The 22,330-nt window shown below is 36.7% G+C and overlaps 2 protein-coding genes across 2 annotated transcripts; both read left to right on the forward strand.

The window, feature by feature from the left end:
- Window positions 1-4,620: 4,620 nt before the first annotated feature.
- Window positions 4,621-8,068, forward strand: apoda.1 (apolipoprotein Da, duplicate 1). The gene is made up of 5 exons (XM_037788032.1): window positions 4,621-4,667; window positions 4,989-5,127; window positions 6,733-6,854; window positions 6,969-7,054; window positions 7,220-8,068. Exons 2-5 carry the CDS (start codon window positions 5,011-5,013, stop codon window positions 7,453-7,455), a joined length of 561 nt encoding a protein of 186 aa, XP_037643960.1. The 5' UTR covers window positions 4,621-4,667; window positions 4,989-5,010; the 3' UTR covers window positions 7,456-8,068.
- A 1,580-nt stretch (window positions 8,069-9,648) lies between these two features.
- LOC119497844 (COP9 signalosome complex subunit 9-like) lies at window positions 9,649-20,156 on the forward strand. The gene is made up of 3 exons (XM_037786260.1): window positions 9,649-9,858; window positions 13,685-13,757; window positions 19,543-20,156. Exons 1-3 carry the CDS (start codon window positions 9,739-9,741, stop codon window positions 19,578-19,580), a joined length of 231 nt encoding a protein of 76 aa, XP_037642188.1. The 5' UTR covers window positions 9,649-9,738; the 3' UTR covers window positions 19,581-20,156.
- The last annotated feature ends 2,174 nt before the right edge of the window (window positions 20,157-22,330 follow it).

Genomic DNA, 22,330 nt, shown 5'->3' on the forward strand with positions numbered 1-22,330 from the left:
TTCTCAGGCATGTTTGACCAAAACCATGAAAATATTGGCAATGGGATTGTTATCTTTGTTAAAGGATAACCAAATACTGTATCAGCTTAACCAAACAGTCACTGTGGCGATAACACTAACCAGTTAATGGACAATGAGGAACGTATTATTTGTTTCATGAAGGCATAACTGTTAAATAAATCTAGTGTATTAAATGTGATGTAATAATTGTTAAGTGTAATGATGAAATACATATCCTCCTCTCTTTAAAATATTTGTTCTATGCAGCATGAGATGCTTAAACCTTTTATAAAGAAACAAACTTGTTTAATAAGCTTACAACAGGAGTTCAGGGAGTCGGTGTGCCTGTGGTATTTAAATTTAATTATAAGCAGGTTTGCAGGAATTTAGGTTAAAGGTCACAGATGGTGTTGCTGCGACCTCTGTTGTCCCTCAACAGCAGCAGGAAATATTCTCAAGGTCTACAGTATATGTGTGTGTTACGGCATACGTTACGACATTTTCACTTCCACATGTTTAACCTTCAATGTGTGTGCGTGTGTATGTGTATACACAGGTGCCAGAAGGCCCAACATGACCCCATGTGTGGCTGCATGTGAGTCTTTTAACTGTAGCGTTCACGTAACCCCGTCAGTCATGTATGTTAATGTTCTTTCAGCATGTTTATCCCACAAACACACATTTAATAATGTACACACATTTTGGATCTGACCTAAGTTTGAAAAACACTGATTGGCTGATTGATTGATTGTAAGTGATGTACATATTTCCAATTCCACTTCCAATTAGGCTTTTCTTATAGCACACAATTTTGTCACAAAAAAAATTGTAATAACATAAACAATACCAGAATTGAACACTGACATTAGTTAGTCACACCTGTGTTTGACAAGTCTGAATGCCACGAGGAAGGCTCAGTGGTGGAATGTAACAAGGTCTATAACGCTTCAATTTAACTGTAAGTATAAAATTTCACTTTACTATAGGCGTTATATATATTTCTAATTAATTCAGACTTTGATTCTCACAAACTGTCGTTTTGGTCACATGAGATTGGCACGGGTTACCATAGTAACACATCTCCAACCAATCGCAAAGAGGCTCTCAGGAAGTGACGACGTAAATTACTGCTCAGTGCGTCCGAAAAGATACATACAATCATGGCTGAAAAGGCGGAGAAAGAAACGCCATTTACAGAAACTCAAACTGTATAACAGAAAATCTAACAACAAAAACATTACGTACTGGGCACGACGAATGAACAGCAAAGAAAGACTGAGGCAGAAACAAAAACACTTGCTTGTTCTACTGTATTTGATAGAATATGGAAACAAAAACTATAAATTATGCTCCAACGGTTTCTGCACTCTCATCTGCTTCTTTAATATTTCTTTCCCTTTTGATATTTCTTCTCCATCTTTGAACCAGTATACCAGTGTGGTCGGTTCTGTCCTTGATCATACTGACCAGTCAGCTCATTGCCTCCATCCAGGGAAAAACCCTCGGCTTCAACCAGACTTTGATGTATCTGGGTGCAGCTAACAAGTCAGTCCCCTCTGAAGTGTATTAGCCGGAAATTGAGCCTTTTGATCTTTCTCGTCTTTAGTTTAACCTTGTTTGTAGCTGCGGGGCTTTGTGTGAAAGCAGACAGCATTTAATGGCATTTGCATTTAATTGACAGTGTTTGGTTTAATCTGTTTTGAGTGTTAAACAGCTGCGGTTTATTACACCAGAAAGACATTTCAAATATGTCGGGCTATAGACTAAGAAACTGATATTTAATACTGTTCAGTTTATATATATTTGGATCAAGACCATGTTTCTTCAACTTTTCATGAATACAGAAGCGCTGCCAAATTTTTAAATGGATGGATGATCACAACGTTTTAAATGAATTGATTAGTTTGGCACACGTTCTGATTTATGACTGATCATGTGCCAATTTACTTACTTTAACTACATGAGCATGTCATCAATCATTTTAGGAAAATCAGAACAAAATTAAGGCCAACCACTGCAGCATTAGAAGTCCTGTGTAGCTCTTTGTGTGTAGGAATATGTCTATTACAGTAAAGTCGATACCATAGAAAAGAAAACTCACTTATCTACTCCTGTAGTTGAACCTGTGCACCTTGACAGGATGGAAAAATTACTTTTTAAGATAAAAATTACTTGTGTTAGTCTGGTCAAGAATGATAAATTGCCAAAAACATTTCAGATTTTTCATTATTTCTCCTGTTCATACTATTCGCAGATTTCACACAAAGCCAATAACAGTATGCCAGTGTTTACATCAGTCCACACCATAGACTGTATATAAGAAGTACATAGTGACATAGTCACAGTGACGTCTCTCATTGGTTTGTGGACTGCCTTTTTGAAGCTTTAAGTTCGGCATTTTGGCCATCGCCATCTTGGAACCAGAAGTGACCGGAGAGCAAAGAGTCTAGAAGCAAAGAGATGAAACTCCAGTGTGTTTTTGACAACAGCTGCTGCCGCCATTTTGGACTGAAAACGCTTATTATATTTATAATATTTTATTGTTCAACACAGGTCATTTCGGTAGAATATGACAATAGATTAAAAAATAATTTAGTTTTACTTCTGTACGGCACTTTTCAGACGGACATTTTACTGGCGTCCGGTAGTCGTTTTCAGTCCAAAATGGCGGAAGCGTAGCTTTGCTGCTGGGCGCTGATGTTGCAATGGAACCAACAATTCACTTTCACTTCTTGGCAATACACGTTCATTGACGAGAGGGTAGAGCTAAGTACAACTGAATGCTGAACAAGACATTTTTAGATGACCAAAATGATACAATTAACTTTCATATACTAAAAACACACTGTGTTAAAATTGTAAGACGAAAACACTGACAACAGCCTGACCGGACAACGCCACGGTAGCGACCTGTCAATCACAAGGTAAGCATGCCCTAAGCAATACCCTGTTTTATGGTCTATTTTACTCTAAATGGGACCATAATTTACTAAATGAACATCATGCTGTATTGAAGAAGACTTGAAACTAGCGATTGAGACCATAAACTCATGTTTACAATGTTTACTGAGGTAATAAATCAAGTGAGAAGTAGGGTCATTTTCTCATAGACTTCTATACAATCTGACTTCTTTTTGCAACCAGAGTAGTCGCCCCCTGCTGGCTATTAGAAAGAATGCAAGTTTAAGGCACTTCAGCATTGGCTTCGCTTTTCAGAACCGGAGGGTGCCCACTGGTCCACACCCATCAGAGCCAATTCAAAACTTGTACACAGTTCAGCTCAATGTGGAAAAAACAACAGTCCATTCCTTTGTAGAAACATGCCACCAACAAGTCAACACATGCTAAACATCTGATTGTGTGAAAATCACAATCTTGAACTGTTTGCTTCTGCACTAAGTGAACTTGGCCTGAGTCCTGATGACCGACACGCTGAGAGTCACCAGTCAGACTGGATGAAGATCAACACAGAGCAACAGAGAGGATTCAGCTCGCAGCACACTGAGAAAAAAAGGTCAGACAAGGGTAGAAATATGTGGCCGTCAGAGGATCACCAAAGCTTTAACAATTCACCCTGTGGGGAACATGAATGTCTGAACCAAATTTCTTAGGAATCCATCAGATGATGTTGAGACATTTCACTTCAAACCACAAATGTGAACCTCATGGTGTAACTACTGTAGATGAAAAGGCATTAAGATGTATTGTCTGGGGACCAAAGTATGTAGGAAATGTCATTGCAATCTATTCAATAGTACAAAAGTAATGGACAGAGAGACCGACGTTAACATCTCTAGAGCCACAAGTCCTGACTCATCTAATCAGTAAGCTACCGTGATGTGAACGTGACAAAATATTATTGAATTAGACTAAATCAAATTCATTTTGTCAGTCCCTTTTAGGTCTGCAACTAACTATTAACTTATTATTTTCATTGTTGATTAATCTGAGGATTATTTTCTCAATCGATTGATTTTATTTGGTCTAAAATGTCATAAAAATGTCGATCAGTGTTTCCCAAAGCCCAAAATGGCATCCTCAGATGTCTTGTTTTGTCTACAACTCAAAGATATTACAGTTTACTGTCATAGAGGAGTAAAGAAACCAGAAATTACTCACATTTAAGAAGCTGGAATTTCGACTTTTTTTAATTAAAAAAATGACTGAAGCTAATTAATTGATTATCAAAATGGTTGGCGATTAATTTAATAGTTGACAATTAATCAATTAATCATTGCAGCTCTTGTCCCTTTGTCTAACCAACCAGGACTAACTGGGACATTTTCTTTCTTTGGTTTGAAAATAAATTGAATCTATTCATTAATATTAATAATGGCATCTATTTGGAACTGTGTGTGTAAAGACTTGAGAGTCATTTAAAGAAATCCTCAAAGATCTTATTAAAAAAAAAATCCACATTGCTGCTCATCTAAAGCAGGAAAACACCCAGATTGTTTTATAACATTTCCACTGGTGTGTTCCCCATGACTCCACTTTGCTAATAGTTTACTTCATGTCTGAAATAAAGCTGCTCTACACAAAGACACCCATTGATGACACAGAGTCATCGCAGCGTTGCTAAACCTCGCAGAGAGCAACGTCTCTAATTCAAATACCAGAATTTGTCCCAGGGAGAGAACATTTATCTGAACCACCAGGACACAGAGGTAAGGAAATATATTTGGTGATGTATATCAATAATAAAGACAAACAGTACACTGACTTTTAGAACCTTTTTTTGTGAGGAAAATACTATTCATTAGCCTAAATTGATGTATTTTCTTGAGTTTAAAGAAATTGTGTTGAAAAATGTAGTTAAATTCACATTTAAACATGTTATAATGTTGTGAAATCCTTGTCCTGCTTTTCAGCAGTTACCTCTGCTTATATCTTGTTTTTTTGTGTCAGATTTCTGTTATTTGTTGCTTTATCAGCACATACTGGAGATTTGATTTTATGTGTATGTTTTGGTGGATAAACTCTTGTAGGTAACAAAGGTCCGTCTCGACCATGAAGTTCTCTTTCGTTGTGGTTCTTGCCTTCATCCTCCCTCTCATCAGGGCTCAGGTGCCCCACTGGGGACCTTGTCCAGACCCAGCTGTTCAACCGGCCTTCATCCTCAAACAGGTACAAACTGCTTTATACAGAAAATAATAAACAAATTGGCAGACTGATGCCCAGTGGTGGATGACATGAACAGCTGTGCATTTTCTCTTGTGCTATTTCCAAAAGGGGAAAAAAGACTTCAAACTGTATTTCAGCATGAAAAACGTGTAAAAAATGTAAAGCGTATAGGGTTACAGTTGATTTGATTTTTATTCCATTGCAAGTAGCCATTAATAATGATACTTTAGCATAGATAGCAAGTTATTTATTATTATCTTAACTTCATTTCAATGATGTTGGGTAAAGCATTTAGCATTTATAAGCAGTATATAAACATGTAATAAATAGGTTATAACACATTATAATGTAGTAGTAAGCAGATACAAGCATGTATTAATATATTTGTCAACTACTATAACTCCCTGTGGGCATCCATACATTTATGCTGGATAATGAATGGCAATATAGTAAAACACAGTTCGTAATAATATAAAGTATGTCTTAATAGTAGAAGTTTTAACTGTTGACAAATATTGGTAAATTAATATACATACATCTGCCTACTCCTACGTTATAGTGCATTATATACCACTTATTATATGTTTAAATACTGCTCATAAATGCCAAATATAGGGGGGTTAAAGTAAAGTGTTACTCGATTATTATCACTGATGCATTCATGTATAAGTAGCATTTTACTGTATATATATATATATATATATATATATATATATATATAATATAATTTTAGGAAAACTGTCAGAGTATAAATATATATGTATAATCTGAAATTCTCAGCTTTCCAGTCATAACCAATTTATGCCAATCTATGACTGTTAATGGACCCCAGTATGCAGAAATATTCAAATAAACCATTTTAGAATAGGTGAAAATAACACTTTTGTACACATTTTGTACACATTTTGTTCACATATCTGCCCCAAACTGCATGTGATTATCATAAAGTGGGCATGTCTGTAAAGGGGAGACTCGTTGGTACTCATAGAACCCATTTTCATTCACATATCTTGAGGTCAGAGGTCAAGGGACCCCTTTGAATATGGCAATGCCAGCTTTTCCTCGCCAAAATTTTGCGTAACTGTGGGGCGTTATTTAGCTTCATTCACGACATGCTCGCTACTACAAAAGACAGAATAGCGGCCGGGTCCGCCGGCAGGCCGTCAGATTTTTAAGATGTTCATTAAAAATAGACACAGCGTTTTGGAGAATCGATACAGTATCGAAGAACATGATATCGTGATACTCACGTGTATCGATATTTTCTTACACCCGTAATATATACTGGTGGGTTATTTAATATATAATAAACAAACCTGCAAAGAAACTAGTAAATAAAGCTGTTAAATAAATGTAGTGGAGTAAAAAGTACATTATTTCCCTCTGCGCAGTAGAAGTTTAAGGTGACATGAAATGGAAATTCAAAGTCAAATTGGAGCTGAAGAAAAAGTAATTGAGTAAATTTACTTGGCTACTCTCCACCACTGGTACAGAATATATATATTTTTACATTTCACTGAAGCCACTAAAGCATGTAGATTTATTCATACTCTCCACTCGCAGCGCTCAGAATTGTCTTTGAACTCGTGTGTGTCTTTGCCCTCACAGTTCATGGGGAGATGGTTTGAAATTGCCAAACTGCCGGCCCAGTTTGAGAAGGGCCGCTGCGTCGAAAGCAATTTCACTTTGAGGACGGACAGCTCCATTCGAGTGGTCAGCTCTGAAATACTGTGAGTCCTATCTTCAATTTTCTTTGTGCAAATGTGGAGTCAAGGGGTAATATTTGCATGGTGGATGTATTTCCCTTAATCCAACATGAAATTTGACTGTGTGGAATAAAACAGAACAGGAGAGCTGAGGAAAATCGAAGGGATTGGAGTCGTAGAGGATATCAAGAATCCGGCTAAACTGGGAATAAGTTATTCCTATGGTGAGAGAGACATTTTGTACATTTGAGAGTAAATGCCACTTTTGTGTGTTGTTTAGGGAGTCAGCTGGTAATGTTAGTGTGCATCTTACTTTTTCTCCTTGTGTCTGATCAGGAGAAAACATTGTAGGTGATGTTGATGTTGTTTTGTGTTCCTTACCATCACAGTCCTGCCCTACTCCCCTTACTGGATCCTGTCTACTGACTACGTGAACTTTGCCCTGGTGTATTCCTGCACGGACATCCTGAGGATCTTCCACGTCGACTTCGCCTGGATCCTGGGCCGAACACGAGCCCTGCCGGACGACACCATCAAGACAGCCATGGAGACCTTCGCCAAGAGCAACATCGACGTGAGCAGGATGATTCCCGGCAAGCAGCAAGGCTGTGACAAAACTCTCTGAGCAGCACGAAATGGCACCGTTGTTGACAGGAGAGAAAATGATTTATCATCCATTTAAGACAAATATTTGACTAATATTTAGATGATTATGACGAGGGGTGTAGTGGAGGGTAGACTCAGTTCAGTTACTCTGTTTGTTTATGTGTGGTTAAGACAATAGAATATTTACAGCACAAAATAACTGCATGCCTATATTGTACATTATAGTAAATAAGTGAGGGTGTTTTAAGTATAACAGCATAAGTAAAGTCATACCCACCATTTTAATTATAACATCATCCCTGGTTGCAATATTACAAGCTGAGAGTGATGTTCTGCACAGTTTCAGCCATTTAAGCTGTTAATGTTTGTCCTAATGAACAATGTTAGCTGTTTCATTTGCAGTATAGAATAGAAGAATCATATGATATTGAGTAAATCTGATGTTTATACCACAAACTGGAAACATAAAGCATCTAATTAGAGTCAATAAAAGTCAGTGAAACTTACTTCATGTGATCTTCTTTGATTCTGTGCAGCATATTTTTTAAAGAAAACATACTGTATGAACATCAGTGTGCAGTTTAGGATTTTCTACAGTCCCTGCGATGCATGCATATCTATCTATCTATCTATCTATCTTTCTATCTATCTATCTATTGATCTACTAGAACTAGCCTATCTAAACTACAGACAGATTGATAACATGTTTACAGCTTGATATCAGTCAATTCATTTCATATGATTGTTTTTTAGGTGATGTAACGTCCTTTAAAGGTCCCATATTGTAAAAAGTGAGATTTTCATGTCTTTTATATTATAAAGCAGATTTAAGTGCGATATAAATACTGTTAAACTATATAAAAATATACGGAGAAATACACACAGCCCGTATGCAGAAATTGTGCGTTTGAAACAAGCCGTTAGGATTTCTGTCCATTTGTGATGTCACAAATATACAATATTTAGACCATTACACGGTTTTAAACATAAACATTCTAAATGTGTCCCAGTTTGTTTCCTGTTGTAGTGTATGTAAATGACATCAGCTGACAGGAAGTAAACACGGACCCAAGCTATTGCCTAGCAACGCAATTCTGTTGCAATTCACTAAAACGGAGCATTTCAGACAGAGGGTAATACAGGTATATTCAGACAGACAGTATGAGGAAAATAAAGTTTTTTTTTTTAACATTACAGCATGTAAACATGTTCTAGTATCACAAAATACAAGTATGAACCTGAAAATGAGCATAATATGGGACCTTTAATGTCTGGAACCATGAGTTTCCCATCAATTTGTACCCTTCAGTAGCTTTAGAGTTCAAGTGTGCCAGTAATGTTTATGTCATATACAACATATAGTAGGCTGTATGTGGTACTAAACCATACTAACAGGCATATTGTAGTATAATGTTGTGTGAAACATGTATGGAAGTGGTTGTAATTATTTTATTTATTATTATTATATATTATATTACGTAAACATTAATAATAGGGAACACACGAACAAACTGTTTTTAAAGTCACATGCATTGAAATTTATGGATTTGGTCAAATTTAAAACCGCAATAATTATGTTTAAAGCAAAAAAATAATTCACTTCCGGGCAATATTCAAAAAATATTTTGTGACAGGGAGGGGGGTTATAATTTAAGAGGGAAATGTAATTTTAAAAAGCATTGTGTTCGTACAAAAAAGAAGAGTATGTGTATTTCAGTCTGTGGGCTGGATTTGTGGAATGGATTAGGTGATGGGTTGAAGCGGAGCTTAAATATAAATCACTTTAAAAAGCTATACAAGAAATATATTTTTGGGAGGTATATGGTTGAGGAAGAGTTGTGTTAAAGGTTGGTTATATACTTTTTTAACTCCGGATGGATTTGTGGGTTGTAAATAAACTTGGGATGCTGTTCATATATTCAACTTGGGATGTAAATAAATGTTATATATATTATATTATCATTCTATGATATATGAGTTATTAGAGGAGAAGTGAGAAAGAGGTAGGGAAATATAAGTTTTTCTTCTACCTACTCCTTTTCAGACACTATTATTCTTGTTTTGTTTGTTATTATTTTGTATCTATTTTTATTTATTTTATGTTAAATAAAGTCTTTCATTCATTCATTCATTCATTCAAGCGCGTGTATTAATATTAAATGAAGGATGACACAATAAGTTCACCTAAAAAACCTGCTGCGGAACCTTTGTGTCTTCACCTTCACTTGCACGTCGGATTTATTTTCACCGGGCACCGCACTAGCTTGTTCTGTAGCTTCTGTAGCTAATAATAATAACATTGATGAATGGCGATAAGACGATGTCCCTGAAGGACCAGTCAAACTCCACCGTCTCCATGAAGCCGGCTGTGGACGAGATGTTCCCGGAGGGACCGGGACCGTACGGGGACCTGGACCTGGAGGTTAGTGAGCTCAGTTATCTCTGTAGGCTTTATAAACAGCTGGCGGCAGGTAGCTGTACTGCTGCAACAAACAACCTCTGTTATCACAGTCTAACGTTAATGCCTTCATAGGTAAGAGGCTGTTTAACACTACCTGCTAAAGTTAACGTTACTACTAATAAATACCTGCTGTAGGTGTAACTCAATAGGAGTCTAGAGGGACATCAAGTAAAGGACCTGAGACACCACCACAAGGGATGAGTCTCATCCTCTGTCTGGTGAGGTCCAGCTTCTCCCATCTGGTCGGAGGTTTAGGGTCCCAAGGTGCAGAACAAAGCGCTACAAGAACAGCTTTGTTCCAGCTGCAACTGTTCATTTAAATAAGTCCTAGCAGCTTTTGCACATATTTATGGAAAGTTTATCCCTTTTCTCATTTATTGTGTCTTTTTTGTCCTGATATTTCAGTGTTTTTTTTCTTTATATTGATCTTGTGGCCTTGTTTTTGCTGGGTCCTGATTCCAGTAAGCCTTTGAGCACTCCTTGTCATGTTTTTGGTGTGTCTGTCTCTTGTCTGTGCTCTACCTTATTGTCAATACGGATGCCATCCTCTATTTTTGCTGCAAAACAAATCTACCTACGGGTACAAATAAAGTCACCTGAACCTGAACCTATATATATATATATATATATATATATATATATATATTTTTATATATATATATATATATATATATATTTATATGTAATATATATATATATATATATTTATATGTTATATATATATATATATATATATATATATATATATATATATATATATATGTAATATATATATATATATATATTTATATGTAATATATATATATATATATATTTATATATTTATATATATTTATATGTAATATATATATATATATATATATTTATATATTTATATGTAATATATATATATATATATTTATATGTAATATATATATATATATATATATATATATATTTATATATATATATATAATATACAACTTTATAGACTGCACATATCTACATATTACATTTATGTATTGACGGACTGTACACACTATGTTCACCCATTCTCTCTGTATCTTTTATATCTCTATTATTATTTTTATAATTTTTGTATACCTTTACCTCTCCTGTGTTTCACTCTGGTGGCTGATGTTGCTGCTTTGACACCTGAATTTCCCTCTGGGGATTAATAAAGGTTCATCTTATCTTATCTTATCTTATCTTATCTTATCTTATCTTATCTTATCTTATCTTATCTTATCTTGTCTTGTCTTGTCTTGTCGTATCTTATATATATATATATATATATATTTTTTTTAAACAGAGTTTATTTCTGAATTTTGTTAATACAACTCTGACAATCCACTGCACAAACATGTTTGGACTGATAGATATCCCACCCATGACAATACCCAGAGGGCACTAAAAAAAAACAAGTGTACAAAAATAAATATAAATAAATAGATGAATAAATAAAATAAAACAAATAAACATAAATCCTGATAAATTGTTAGAGGTTTAGGACAGTATACCCTATCATCTAGGGCACTGACATGCATAAAAACAAGCACAGGAGTTAAGCCGAAGAGTTGAACACAAAGACAAATCAGGGGTCCTTCCAATGTTTCCTTTAAATTATTCCTGGTCAAATATATACACACATATCCTTTATCCATATATAGATATATATATATATACATACAGTATATATACATACATACATACATACATACATACATACATATATAGATATATATACACATACATACACACACACATACATCAAACTTTAATCAGCCACAAAGTTATCTGAGTCTAAGGAATCAACACGACTAAGAAAAGGTTGCCAAATCAATAAAAACTTGTCTCTGATCCTTTAATAGTATACCGGATTTTCTCCAACTTAATAAAATATAACATATCTCTAAGCCATTGTGCAAATATTGGAGGGTTGCAATCTAAGGGACTATGTATTGACATGAACTTCCCCTTTAACTAAAGTGGTGGGTCTTTATTAAATACACAAACAGAGAAAGATGTATGACATAAGATATCAGCTCCATGCAGTTACTCATTGTGGTGGATGAGCTTGATTCAGGGCAGGTTGAGCTCACCTGTGTGTGGTTGATTCCAGGTGAAGCTCAGGTGATCCTGTGGCTCCTCCCAGTGCTCATCAGGGTCCTTTGCAGACATGGAAGACTTGTCTAAAAATAACTAATAATAATAATGTCCCCACAATTTCCCTTCCAATGATAACTAGGGCTGCACAATTAATCAAAATTATGCATTTTATTTTAATTTAACATGTAGTGTGGGAACTAAGTAACACGTATCTTCCATCTCTAAATCCTGCATGATATACGTATACTGTGTAGCCTATATAACAGACTTAATGTAGCCAATGTAAATAATTAATACATGTTATTAAATTAATTTTGAATTTCCCTCGGGATCAATAAAGTTACTATCTATCTATCTATCTATCTATCTATCTATCTATCTATCTATCTATCTATCTATCTATCTATCTAACCACCCACTTCTCCGTGTATATAAAGTAATCTAGTACTTTACCCATTAAATATGTATTCCTTTGCACTATTTAGATAGATATATATATAGATAGATAGATAGATAAATAGATGTACTTTATTTATCCCAAATTGGGAAATGATTGTGTTACAGCAGCAAGTTATCCAAGCAATGCACTGGAACAGTAAATAAAATGTACATATCAATACTAGAGAAATGTATCTATAGAATACACAATATAAAGAATATAAGAATACACTATACAGTAAATATACCCTACTACTATAACTAACATAACAGATATAAACATAGAATACTATATACATTAGCAAAGTGTGCAAGTTACAATGTTTTGTTTTTAGATCAAAACAAAATAAGGTAGTAAATGTGCAAATGTAGATGTGCAAAATTGAACATGTACAAGGTTATTGCAGGAGGAGAACAGAGTGGAGTGTGGTTGAGACAGCAACTGTAAAGCTGAGAGTTCTCTGTGAGACAGACGTGAGGTGTAGTAGAGAGTTATTGCTTTGGGCAGGATAGATTTCCTGTATCGGTCTGTGACAGCGAAGCTGAATCAGCCTGTTGGAGAAAGAGCTCCGCTGTCTGTCCAGTAGGTGTTTACAATCTGCACAACACTTGACTTGTATATAGACATGTACTGTAGGTCGTTGTTGCTTTTTACATATTTATATTTATATATAAAGTATATATTTTATTTTCATCTACTTGTATGCACATAATAGTTTTTGTTTACTTTTTAACTGTTGTTCCGCTTTGTCGTCCTTGTATTTAGCTGTATGTCTATTTCTATCTTCCTGTAAATTGTTCTGTGTGTAAGTACATCGGGAGCAACTTAAAGCCGGAGTCAAAACTAGTATGTGTACACATACTTGGCCAATAAGGCTGATTCTGTAGTATTTTGTAGCATCTCACTGATCTAATTAATTTTACAAATTGACATTTGTTAAAGTATTCACTAGGAGCAAAATAAAATGGATGATAAACTAAACAAGGTTCGACAAAAAGCTGTCTTTTGGATTTACAAGCCATCTGCAGGTTGGGATGAAAACAGCAAAATTAAACAGCGGTGATTCCAAAATAGGGTTTAACATTCTCTAGTGTGTAGACCTTCACATAATAGTACAACACATACTGTCTTTGCAGATTCATTGTTTGACTACAACTAAATTATAATGACAAATGTATCCAAACAGGCTGTTAGTAATAGGCTGTTTGTCTCTCTTGGGTTGAATTAGTGCCTCTGAGCTGCATGTTTGTTCTCTGGCAGGCTGGGGGAAGCACAGGACTGCTGATGGACCTAGCTGCCAATGAAAAGGCAGTTCACTCTGACTTCTTCAATGGTAAATGATTTCTTCATATACATACAACTTGCTCTGCCTTACCTTTGCACAATGGCAAACTGAGATTCTCAGCAGCAAAACTTCATAAAATATTGAGGAAATTCTGATTTATTGTTGTTGTGCACGGATTAGTCCATGTTGTCTGCAGAGAAAATATACCCCTTTTTAATAGGACTAGGGCTGTGTGCGTATATACTATATCCTTGTCAGACAATTCAGTACACATGATACACAACAGTTCAACGCTAATTTGAGTCAATTTTAGCTGAGCTTCAGTCACAATGTATCTAAGATTTGAAACAATTTTATATCTTTAATTGTACATTAAATAAAAGAATTGGGAGCCACATGCCCAAAATCTACTGCCACACCAATAGCAGTGAACACCGGCTTGTGATACATTGGGTTAGTCCCCAAAGATACATTTTTCGCTGAAATGCTGCAGACTGGGTGCGTGTCCAGCGTTTCAACAATGCTTCATGTGCCTGGAGATGACAAATTTTATTACTCCAGTTATTGCCTTCTTCTGGGAGGAGTCGGGGGGCCAAGTAGTGCACTTGGTGGGGCCACTGGTTATTTTATAGCACCACTGGATGTACTAGAACTGCTCTGTGGAGTTGTGCTTTTTCTGCTACATTAGTACTTCCGAATTTTGGACGTCAGGCTGCTCGGCAGATTGTTTACAACAGAGTCTGACATTTTTGTTTGGGTGGAAAATTCTTTTCCGGAAGTGAATGTCTTGAAGTACGTATTCGATAGGTGGGACTTAGCAGGAGAAGGGTGTGTCACAATACTGTACATAAGCCCCACATATAAACAAAAAAACACAGAGACTAGTTAGTTAAGCCTCGTTTCCACCACAGGAACTTTCCCCCGGACCTAGGAACCTTTTGAGGAACTCATTGCGTTTTGACCACAGGGTCCAGGGTCTAAATTAAGTTCAGGGGACATTTTATCCCCCAAAAAGGCCCTGGTCAGAGGGGTAGTACTTTCTGAAAGTACCGGAAATTTTGGGGTGGAGTTTGCAGAGATGACCGTCTCTGGTTGGTGAAACACACACACAGCGCTGCTGCTTCAACTGTACCGTTTCATTCATAAACAAGGACGTACGCTAGTATTGATTTAGGACCATTTTAGGACGAGGGGAAAACATGTTTCTTTGTTTGATAACATTTAAAGTGAAGTTAGGCTCTGCTGTCGGCTTCCCGACTCATTAAACAAAAAGACAGAGAGAAAAAGAGGGCGTGAGCGAGCTGATAGGGTGAGCGGTAACGTTAGAAGAGACAGACATCGCCGTGGTGCTGTGAATGAGAGAAAGAAAAGTTATTTTCTGATTTCAAATAAATAACCATCACACACTCAACAGATGATTTACTGTGGAGACAGACGCTCATAGTTTAATTTCCCTCTGCTGCATTTCATTCATTACATCCAACATGCAGCAGTTAATGTCATCGACGTGAGACAAAACTTGATGTTTATTTTTTTTTCAAACAGTTTTTTTTTAGATGAAACAGGGAGACACCGCGTAGACGGCACGTGCTACGAGCAAGCACAGAGGCGTTTATGTTCAATGCGTTGTTTGTTGCAGTATGCTCTGAAATACCAGAGGGCGTAAAAAAAAATATTCTGTGGCTAAACAAGAAGTCAACGAGTGATAACGGAAAAGAAAGTAGGCTGCCTGGCAACAGTCATAAACACAAACGTACCACCAAACATTGCAGTTGTGTACTGTAATTATAACGTCGCTTACCTCCAAGTCTAAATTATTTTCCGTCTCTCGGTGCTTCCCCTCAGCTCGCCACTCTTTCCATGAGACCTTTTTTTTTTTTTTAGCTTTTACAAACCGATCTCTCATATTCTTTCACAGCCTCTAGCAAAAAGCCTCTTCTTTCTCCAGTGTGTTGCTTATTTCTTTCCAAGCATTTAATGTCATGTGACTGTCCCTGTGGTCTCTCAATGAACAGTCGTAGAGACGTCTGTACAGGCGAACCTGCTCGGCCAGTCTTCCCTCGAAGGCATCCACGTTGAAATGAAAGGCGCAGCGCGTGCAGTGGGTACGTAGTTACAAAAATTCAGAGGTGCACGACCAAGCGCCGCGACAACTTGCGGAGCCTTCGAGCACTACACGAAAGGCGCGATTATGGAATTTTCTGTTACATGGATCTCACGCCGGCTTCACTACGGCAAGCATAAACCCTGCTTAATTTGCCTAATCTTCGCAGGTCTTTTGTACGAAGGAACCTTTTAGTTCCTCGAAAAGCAGTTCCAGGGACTAAAATGACCAGGAACTTTAGGTGGAAACCCGGCTTTAGTTAAAATGTTGTTGGATTTCGGCAGCCATGTAGATTTTTTATGAAATTCTCACAGAATTTGAATCTGATATGTGGATTTGACTCAATTTGGATTTTTTCCTTAAAGGTGTCTTTATAAACAGACAGAGCCTTACAACCAGGGTTGGAAATTAGCACCAGCCACCAGCCAAATGCTGGTAAAATATGCAAGTGGCTGCTAAATTTGTATACATTATACATATTATTACATAATATATATATATATATATATAAAAAGCAATGGTAATCTTAAATGACTGGTAAATTTTGGAGTCCACCATCCACAGTGGCAGGTGGACAAAAATGTAAATTTCCAACACGGCTTACAACACCTTTTGGCTGTACTGATCCTCTCACAGGGTTTTACAAATACATTAATCAATGCAAATGAATTTTGCTGCTCAGGTAATCTGAAGTTAACTGAGGAGGAGTCTTCAAATAGGATCTAGTCAGCCAGAGCAGATTGAATCTATTAGCACACGTTGTTATTTCACTCCTTGGCGACAGAGCGCCGCTGGTTCCACTGCAGGAAATCTCTTTACTGGCCTCAAAACATTCCTTGTACCCCCGCCTCCCCTTTTACTAACGGTGTTTTATAATGTAGCGCGATCCCTTGTCCCGAGGCGCTGCCACATCAAACGGCCACGACTTCTTGCCATGTGCGACACAGATTCCACGCAGACATCTCAGCAGGAGCTCTTTGGATGTATTTTGTATGAGGCTAATTCAGGGTGGCAGGCGTTATTCCCTTCTGATAGAGATGTGTACCACTTAACTGTCTCCAGGCGTGTATTGAAAGCAGCCCCCGATCCCTTGGCCTACATCTATAAAGGGATTTTAAATGTTAATTCATTTAAACAATCAGTGACACACTGGCTCCGTTCTTTCACAGTCACAAAAGTGATAATTGGTGCTAATTTGTGTTATTTCAGGCTACAGCAGTTTAATTGTTTAAGTCTAGTCCTCGTGATTTTAAGGGATTTTACTTTCTAGGCTAACAGGAAACCGCAGTATAATCAAACTGTTACTGCAAGTAAAATATAAATGAATCTCTTTGGAAACGTTTGTGAAGTATCAGGGTTTAAAATACAGTATGAACACTACCGGCTCACAGTCATTCATACATTATCTACTGTCAATTTACCTGCATGGTTTATTGTATAGTTTAAATAAATATGTTTCTTCATTGACGCTTTTATTCAATAGTCCTGTTCACTGAATCAGTTACTACGTGTTGACAATCAGAATGCTTCAATGCATACAGGGATATTTTAAACAATAAGGTGCTTCCAGCTTTGCTGCAACATTTTGAGAAAGGCCTTTTTCCTATATCAGCGTGACGCTGTTCACATTTGGGCACCCATATATTTTTTGGCTAGTATGACTTTCAGAAGAAAAATATTGTCCCAGCAGTTACAACATGACAGAAGGAATTTTGTCACCTGAGCATACCTGTCTTTCATTGTAGGTAATGTGTTATGTTTTCTTGTGAAGGCTTCAATTAGAGCCAAAATTATGTTTTTCTGGCATCTGTCTGATTTTGAGTGTTTGATGACACCTTTTAAAACAGCAGTCTGTGCACAAGGAGGACTTGTGGATAACAAACTCAGTGTAGTCTGCACACATTGTTCTGTATGTAAACTGACTGCAGACTGTACTTATACAGCACAATAGAACGCTATTTAGAGTTTACATAAAAGTACAGGGAGATCACTCCCAAGACAACAAGAAGAGCTCATTCCTTCCTTTGTTTCACCCAGTATGAAAAGATTAGTTGATCAATCGATTAGTCTATCGACAGAAAATGTACCCGTGTTTATTTTGAAAAAGAAAAACTGCTAAAAACACAGTGCTTTTTTGTCTAATGTGATTGCAAATTGAATGTTTAGGTTTTGGACTGCTGATCAAACAAAACATTCAAGACAAGACATTACCTTGGGCTATGGGGATTTGTGATGGGTTTTTTTATGCCTCCGCACCGGCGACAGCTGTGGCCGGAAGCATTATGTTTTTGGGTTGTCTGTGCGGACGGATCCTGTCCATTCTCGTGGTCGCGATATCTCAGGAACGCCTGGAGGGAATGTCTTCAAATTTAGCACAAATTCACTTGGACTCAAGGATGATCATTTGGTGGTCAAAAGTCAAGGTCACTGTGACCTCACAAAACATGTTTTTGGCCATATCTCGAGAATTCACATGATTTACACAAATATGATAATGCGATTTTGTCTAACAAGATATAATGATGAAGTGATATACATTTGGACAGACATGGATGTAAATTGCAACTTGACTGGTTGGTGGAGGTGTACAAACGCGAGGCGGTAATGCTAGTTTCAGTTTTTTCCTGATATTTTACAGATCAAACCGTTGATAGGAAAAAAGGGCAGATTAATTAAAAATGAAAATAATCATCAGTTGCAGTCCTAGATATTATTTTACCAGGAAAACACTGCAATTTTAGGATTTTTTTCATCAACTATTAATCTGCCTATTATTTACTCAATAAGTTGATTTAATGTTGTGCCTAAAATAGTGAAAAACACTGGTAACGATACACATATATGTTGAAGAAAAGCATCAAATCTCACGTTTTTGAACCTTTAACCAGCCAATGTTTGGCTGGTTAAAGGCTAAAACCAATCAATTGTCAAAATAGTTGCAGATTAATTTTCTGATTGACTAATCTTTACAGCTCTAGAAAAAACACAAAAGTAGAGTTGCAACAATTAATCAATCAGTTGTCAACTATTAAATTAATCGCCAACTATTTTGATGATGGATTAATCTGTTTGAGTAACTTTTTAAGAAAGAAAAGTAAAAACTTTCTGGTTCCAGCTACTTAATTGTGAATATTTTCTAGTTTCTTTACTCCTCTATGACAGTAAACTGAATATCTTTGAGTTGTGGACTAAACAAGACATTTGAGGACGTCATCTTGGGCTTCTTGATCGACATTTTTCACCATTTTCGGACATTTTATAGACCAAACAACTAATCGATTAATCGAGAAAATAATCAACAGATTAATCAATTCTGAAAATAATTGTTAGTTGCCGCCCTACACAAAAAAAATCTGAAAAGATGATCTCTAAAAAGGCAATGTCAGTGACAACAGTAGTAGCTGAAGTAGTAATGAAAGCTTATTTTCCTTTAAGCTGGATCGTAGTGAGTTTTAAACGAAGGCTACCTGCAGAAACAGAGGATGTGGCACATATTCCCATGCATGTTCATACACTTCTGCTGCTGACCTCCGACCTCACAAACTGTCAGACCCACAGGAAGGCCGTTCAGCAAGTGCATTCCCAGATCCTTTTACTTTTATCACCCTGCACCCCTCCAACCCTCTCAACCTATAACGCTTTATGAGAAAATGTCTGCCTTCATTTGAAATACAGCCAGCGTTTCATTGTGTAACTTTAGTCTAATAATTGTGCTTTTTGTTTCCACAGATTTTGAGGATCTGTTTGATGATGATGACATCCAGTGACAGAGACTAACCCGTCTTCACAGTAATGATGGATGATATCCACGCCACTCCACACCTTCCAAGCAAACCAACCATTTACTGTCTAATGACATACAATTTCCTTTCATAGTTGTCGTAGTTTCAGGCTTTTTTTAAAACATCCTTAAAAAGTCGTCACCGGCTCCAGATGTTGTGAAATTCTTAAGATCCCAAGGATTCCTTCATATATGGTATGTTCAAATTATGAGCTTGTATCGTGCTCATGTCTTCGACTGCTTCTAAACTGGATTGCAGGTTTCGGTGTGCTGGAGAACACCTGTTAGGAGCGTAATTATACATGTGATGGGCAGAGGCTCCATATGCTGTCGCCCTTAAACATGCTGCAGATGGCATATGATGAACGATGGTCTGCTAAAATGGCTTAAATTATTTATATGACAGTGTGTGATAGTCACATCATGTTCTGTGTGTTTGATTTTATATCTGCAGTGTGTCCTGTTACGCCATGAATTTGCACATATGTGTACAGCAATTATGCATCCACACTTTATTTTTCTGGTCAAAAATGAATAAATAGCATTTTGTATATATGAAGCCGTAAGTGTGTCTGATTCTCCTCATTCACTGTTTAATAATGATAATATTTATTTATATATATATTTATAGAGCACTTTTCTTGGTACTTAAATACATAAAGTAGATTTGTTTTACAAGATTTTGAAGACAGAAATTGTGAACATTGCAAACATGTTTTCATATTTTTTATTTTTTACCTTGCATTTAAAAGAACAGTGTGTAACAATAGGGGGATCTGGAAATGGAATATAATATTCGTAACTATGTTTTCATTAATGTATAATCACCTGAAACTAAGAAATCGTGTTTTCGTTAGCTTAGAATGAGCCGTTTATATCTACATAAGGAGTGGGTCCTCTTCACAGAGTCCACGATGTTGCTCTGCCATGTTTCTACAGTAGTCCAGAACGGACAAACCAAACACTGACTTTAGAGAGAGCCTTCCACGTTTTTACGTTACCAGAAGGCCCCTTAGTTCTCCGACACGCTTGTGAAACTGCAGTAACGTGAGCCGCAGAGTGCAAAACCGTGGTACCGCCAGCCGCTGTCTGACTTCTATTGCTCCTAAAGTAGTGTTATTATGGTAAGGATGGCCTCTGAGCGAGGTGAACGGTGTTACCGCGGTTTTGCACTCGGCAGCTCACGTTACCGCAGTCTTGGAAAGGGAGGAGTAAGCGGAGGGGTACTCGGTTGCAATCTGCAACCACTCCTCTAGATGCCCCCAAATCCTACACACTGTACCGTTTAATAATTCAGAAAACAAATTGTACAAAGTTAGGGCAGAGTGATAATTCAATAATATCTCCTGTCACCTATCAGTTATGAAAACAAGGATATCAATAACCGGATTCCAACAAAACAAGGACACTAATGTGCATGTTAACACACTCAATGATTTCAAGCTAATTTTAATAAAACAAAATTAGTCAAATGTTTTGTTTTTTAAACTCATTACACTGAACATCAGTTTCATTACAATTTCTGTGTCGAGAAAACAATCTCACCAGAAGGTCCTTGTAGAAGCTCATTCAGGTTTCAATCATATCACATGATCTTCATCAGCAGATTGAATTGGAATTGTAGATATTCAATTTTATTTTTTTTTAGCCTTTATAGGTCCTTAAAGTGCTCAGAAATGGAAAGTTGAGCTGAAACAATTAGATGATTAATAGGTCGTTGAGAATAGATTCATTGTATTTTTTCACACAAAAATGCCAAAAATTCCTTTATTCCAGCTTCTCAAATGTGAATATTTGTTGCTTATATCTGCCTTATGTGACCAGAAACATATCTTTGGGTTGTGAACTGTTGGTCGGACAAAGAAAGACATCTAAAGACAGATTAATGGATAATGGAAACAATTGTTAGTTGTGGTCTTTATTGAAAACTCTAGAAGTGACATTTTTTTCTGAACTACCGATCATAGGTCAAGAATGAACTGTGAACATTACCAATTTGATAATTCATAAGGTCAGTTATAAGATTATTGAATTGTCTCTTTATCTTAAAACCTCAAGATGTATTGCCGTTTATTCCAGGAACACGACGTTCAGAACGTAAAAGTAAATTGAGGATAAGCCAACTCTCAGAGCGAGCGTGATCAACTCCAATACTGCAGCCAATAAACAAAATACGATATGATAACTTCTGGAGAAGAGCTTTATAGACAGAAACCAAGACTTCCAGCGAAAATGAAAAAGCCAGGACAGTTTTTGCAATAAAATGTGAGTGCTGCTGCAGCTGTCCACCTATAGATTACATCACCACAGTCAAAAAGAAAGACTGCTTCACAACGATGTGTACAGAACATGCCAGAGACTAGCCTGGTTTCTGCACTGCAGCATAAAGTAGTTTTCATTCTCAGTTTGTCAGTAAGCTGTCATATAGGCCTAGATTTTATCTTTTCCAAAAGATAATGGGAGACTCAATATCAGCACCAATGAGAATGCTGATCTGAAGGTAAATACTATTTCTAGCTTTGGCCAACAGCATATTGGGGCTTTATTACTATTCAGCACAAGTTGGAGACTGATAAGAGGCTTCTGAAGAGCACAAAATGCAAACTGCAGGATTTTAACAGCTCGCTGTACAGAATCAGCAAAACAGAGAACTGTGCTGTCAGCATAGAAATTTCCAACAGTTATGTACAAGACAATGGTATTAATTACACTCCGAAACTCTCAATTGTGCATTTA

This window comes from Sebastes umbrosus, chromosome 12 (assembly GCF_015220745.1).
Source record: "Sebastes umbrosus isolate fSebUmb1 chromosome 12, fSebUmb1.pri, whole genome shotgun sequence".
NCBI classification, from domain to species: Eukaryota; Metazoa; Chordata; class Actinopteri; order Perciformes; family Sebastidae; genus Sebastes; species Sebastes umbrosus.

What these genes read in the sequence shown, in the direction of transcription:
- apoda.1 (XM_037788032.1), top strand. Translation starts at nt 5,011, where the DNA reads ATGAAGTTCTCTTTCGTTGTGGTTCTTGCCTTCATCCTCCCTCTCATC. An exon ending in CGGCCTTCATCCTCAAACAG is followed by an intron (nt 5,128 to 6,732) that starts GTACAAACTGCT and finishes TTGCCCTCACAG; the next exon opens with TTCATGGGGAGATGGTTTGA. An exon ending in GTGGTCAGCTCTGAAATACT is followed by an intron (nt 6,855 to 6,968) that starts GTGAGTCCTATC and finishes GGAATAAAACAG; the next exon opens with AACAGGAGAGCTGAGGAAAA.
- LOC119497844 (XM_037786260.1), top strand. Translation starts at nt 9,739, where the DNA reads ATGAATGGCGATAAGACGATGTCCCTGAAGGACCAGTCAAACTCCACC. An exon ending in ACGGGGACCTGGACCTGGAG is followed by an intron (nt 9,859 to 13,684) that starts GTTAGTGAGCTC and finishes GTTCTCTGGCAG; the next exon opens with GCTGGGGGAAGCACAGGACT. An exon ending in TCACTCTGACTTCTTCAATG is followed by an intron (nt 13,758 to 19,542) that starts GTAAATGATTTC and finishes TTGTTTCCACAG; the next exon opens with ATTTTGAGGATCTGTTTGAT.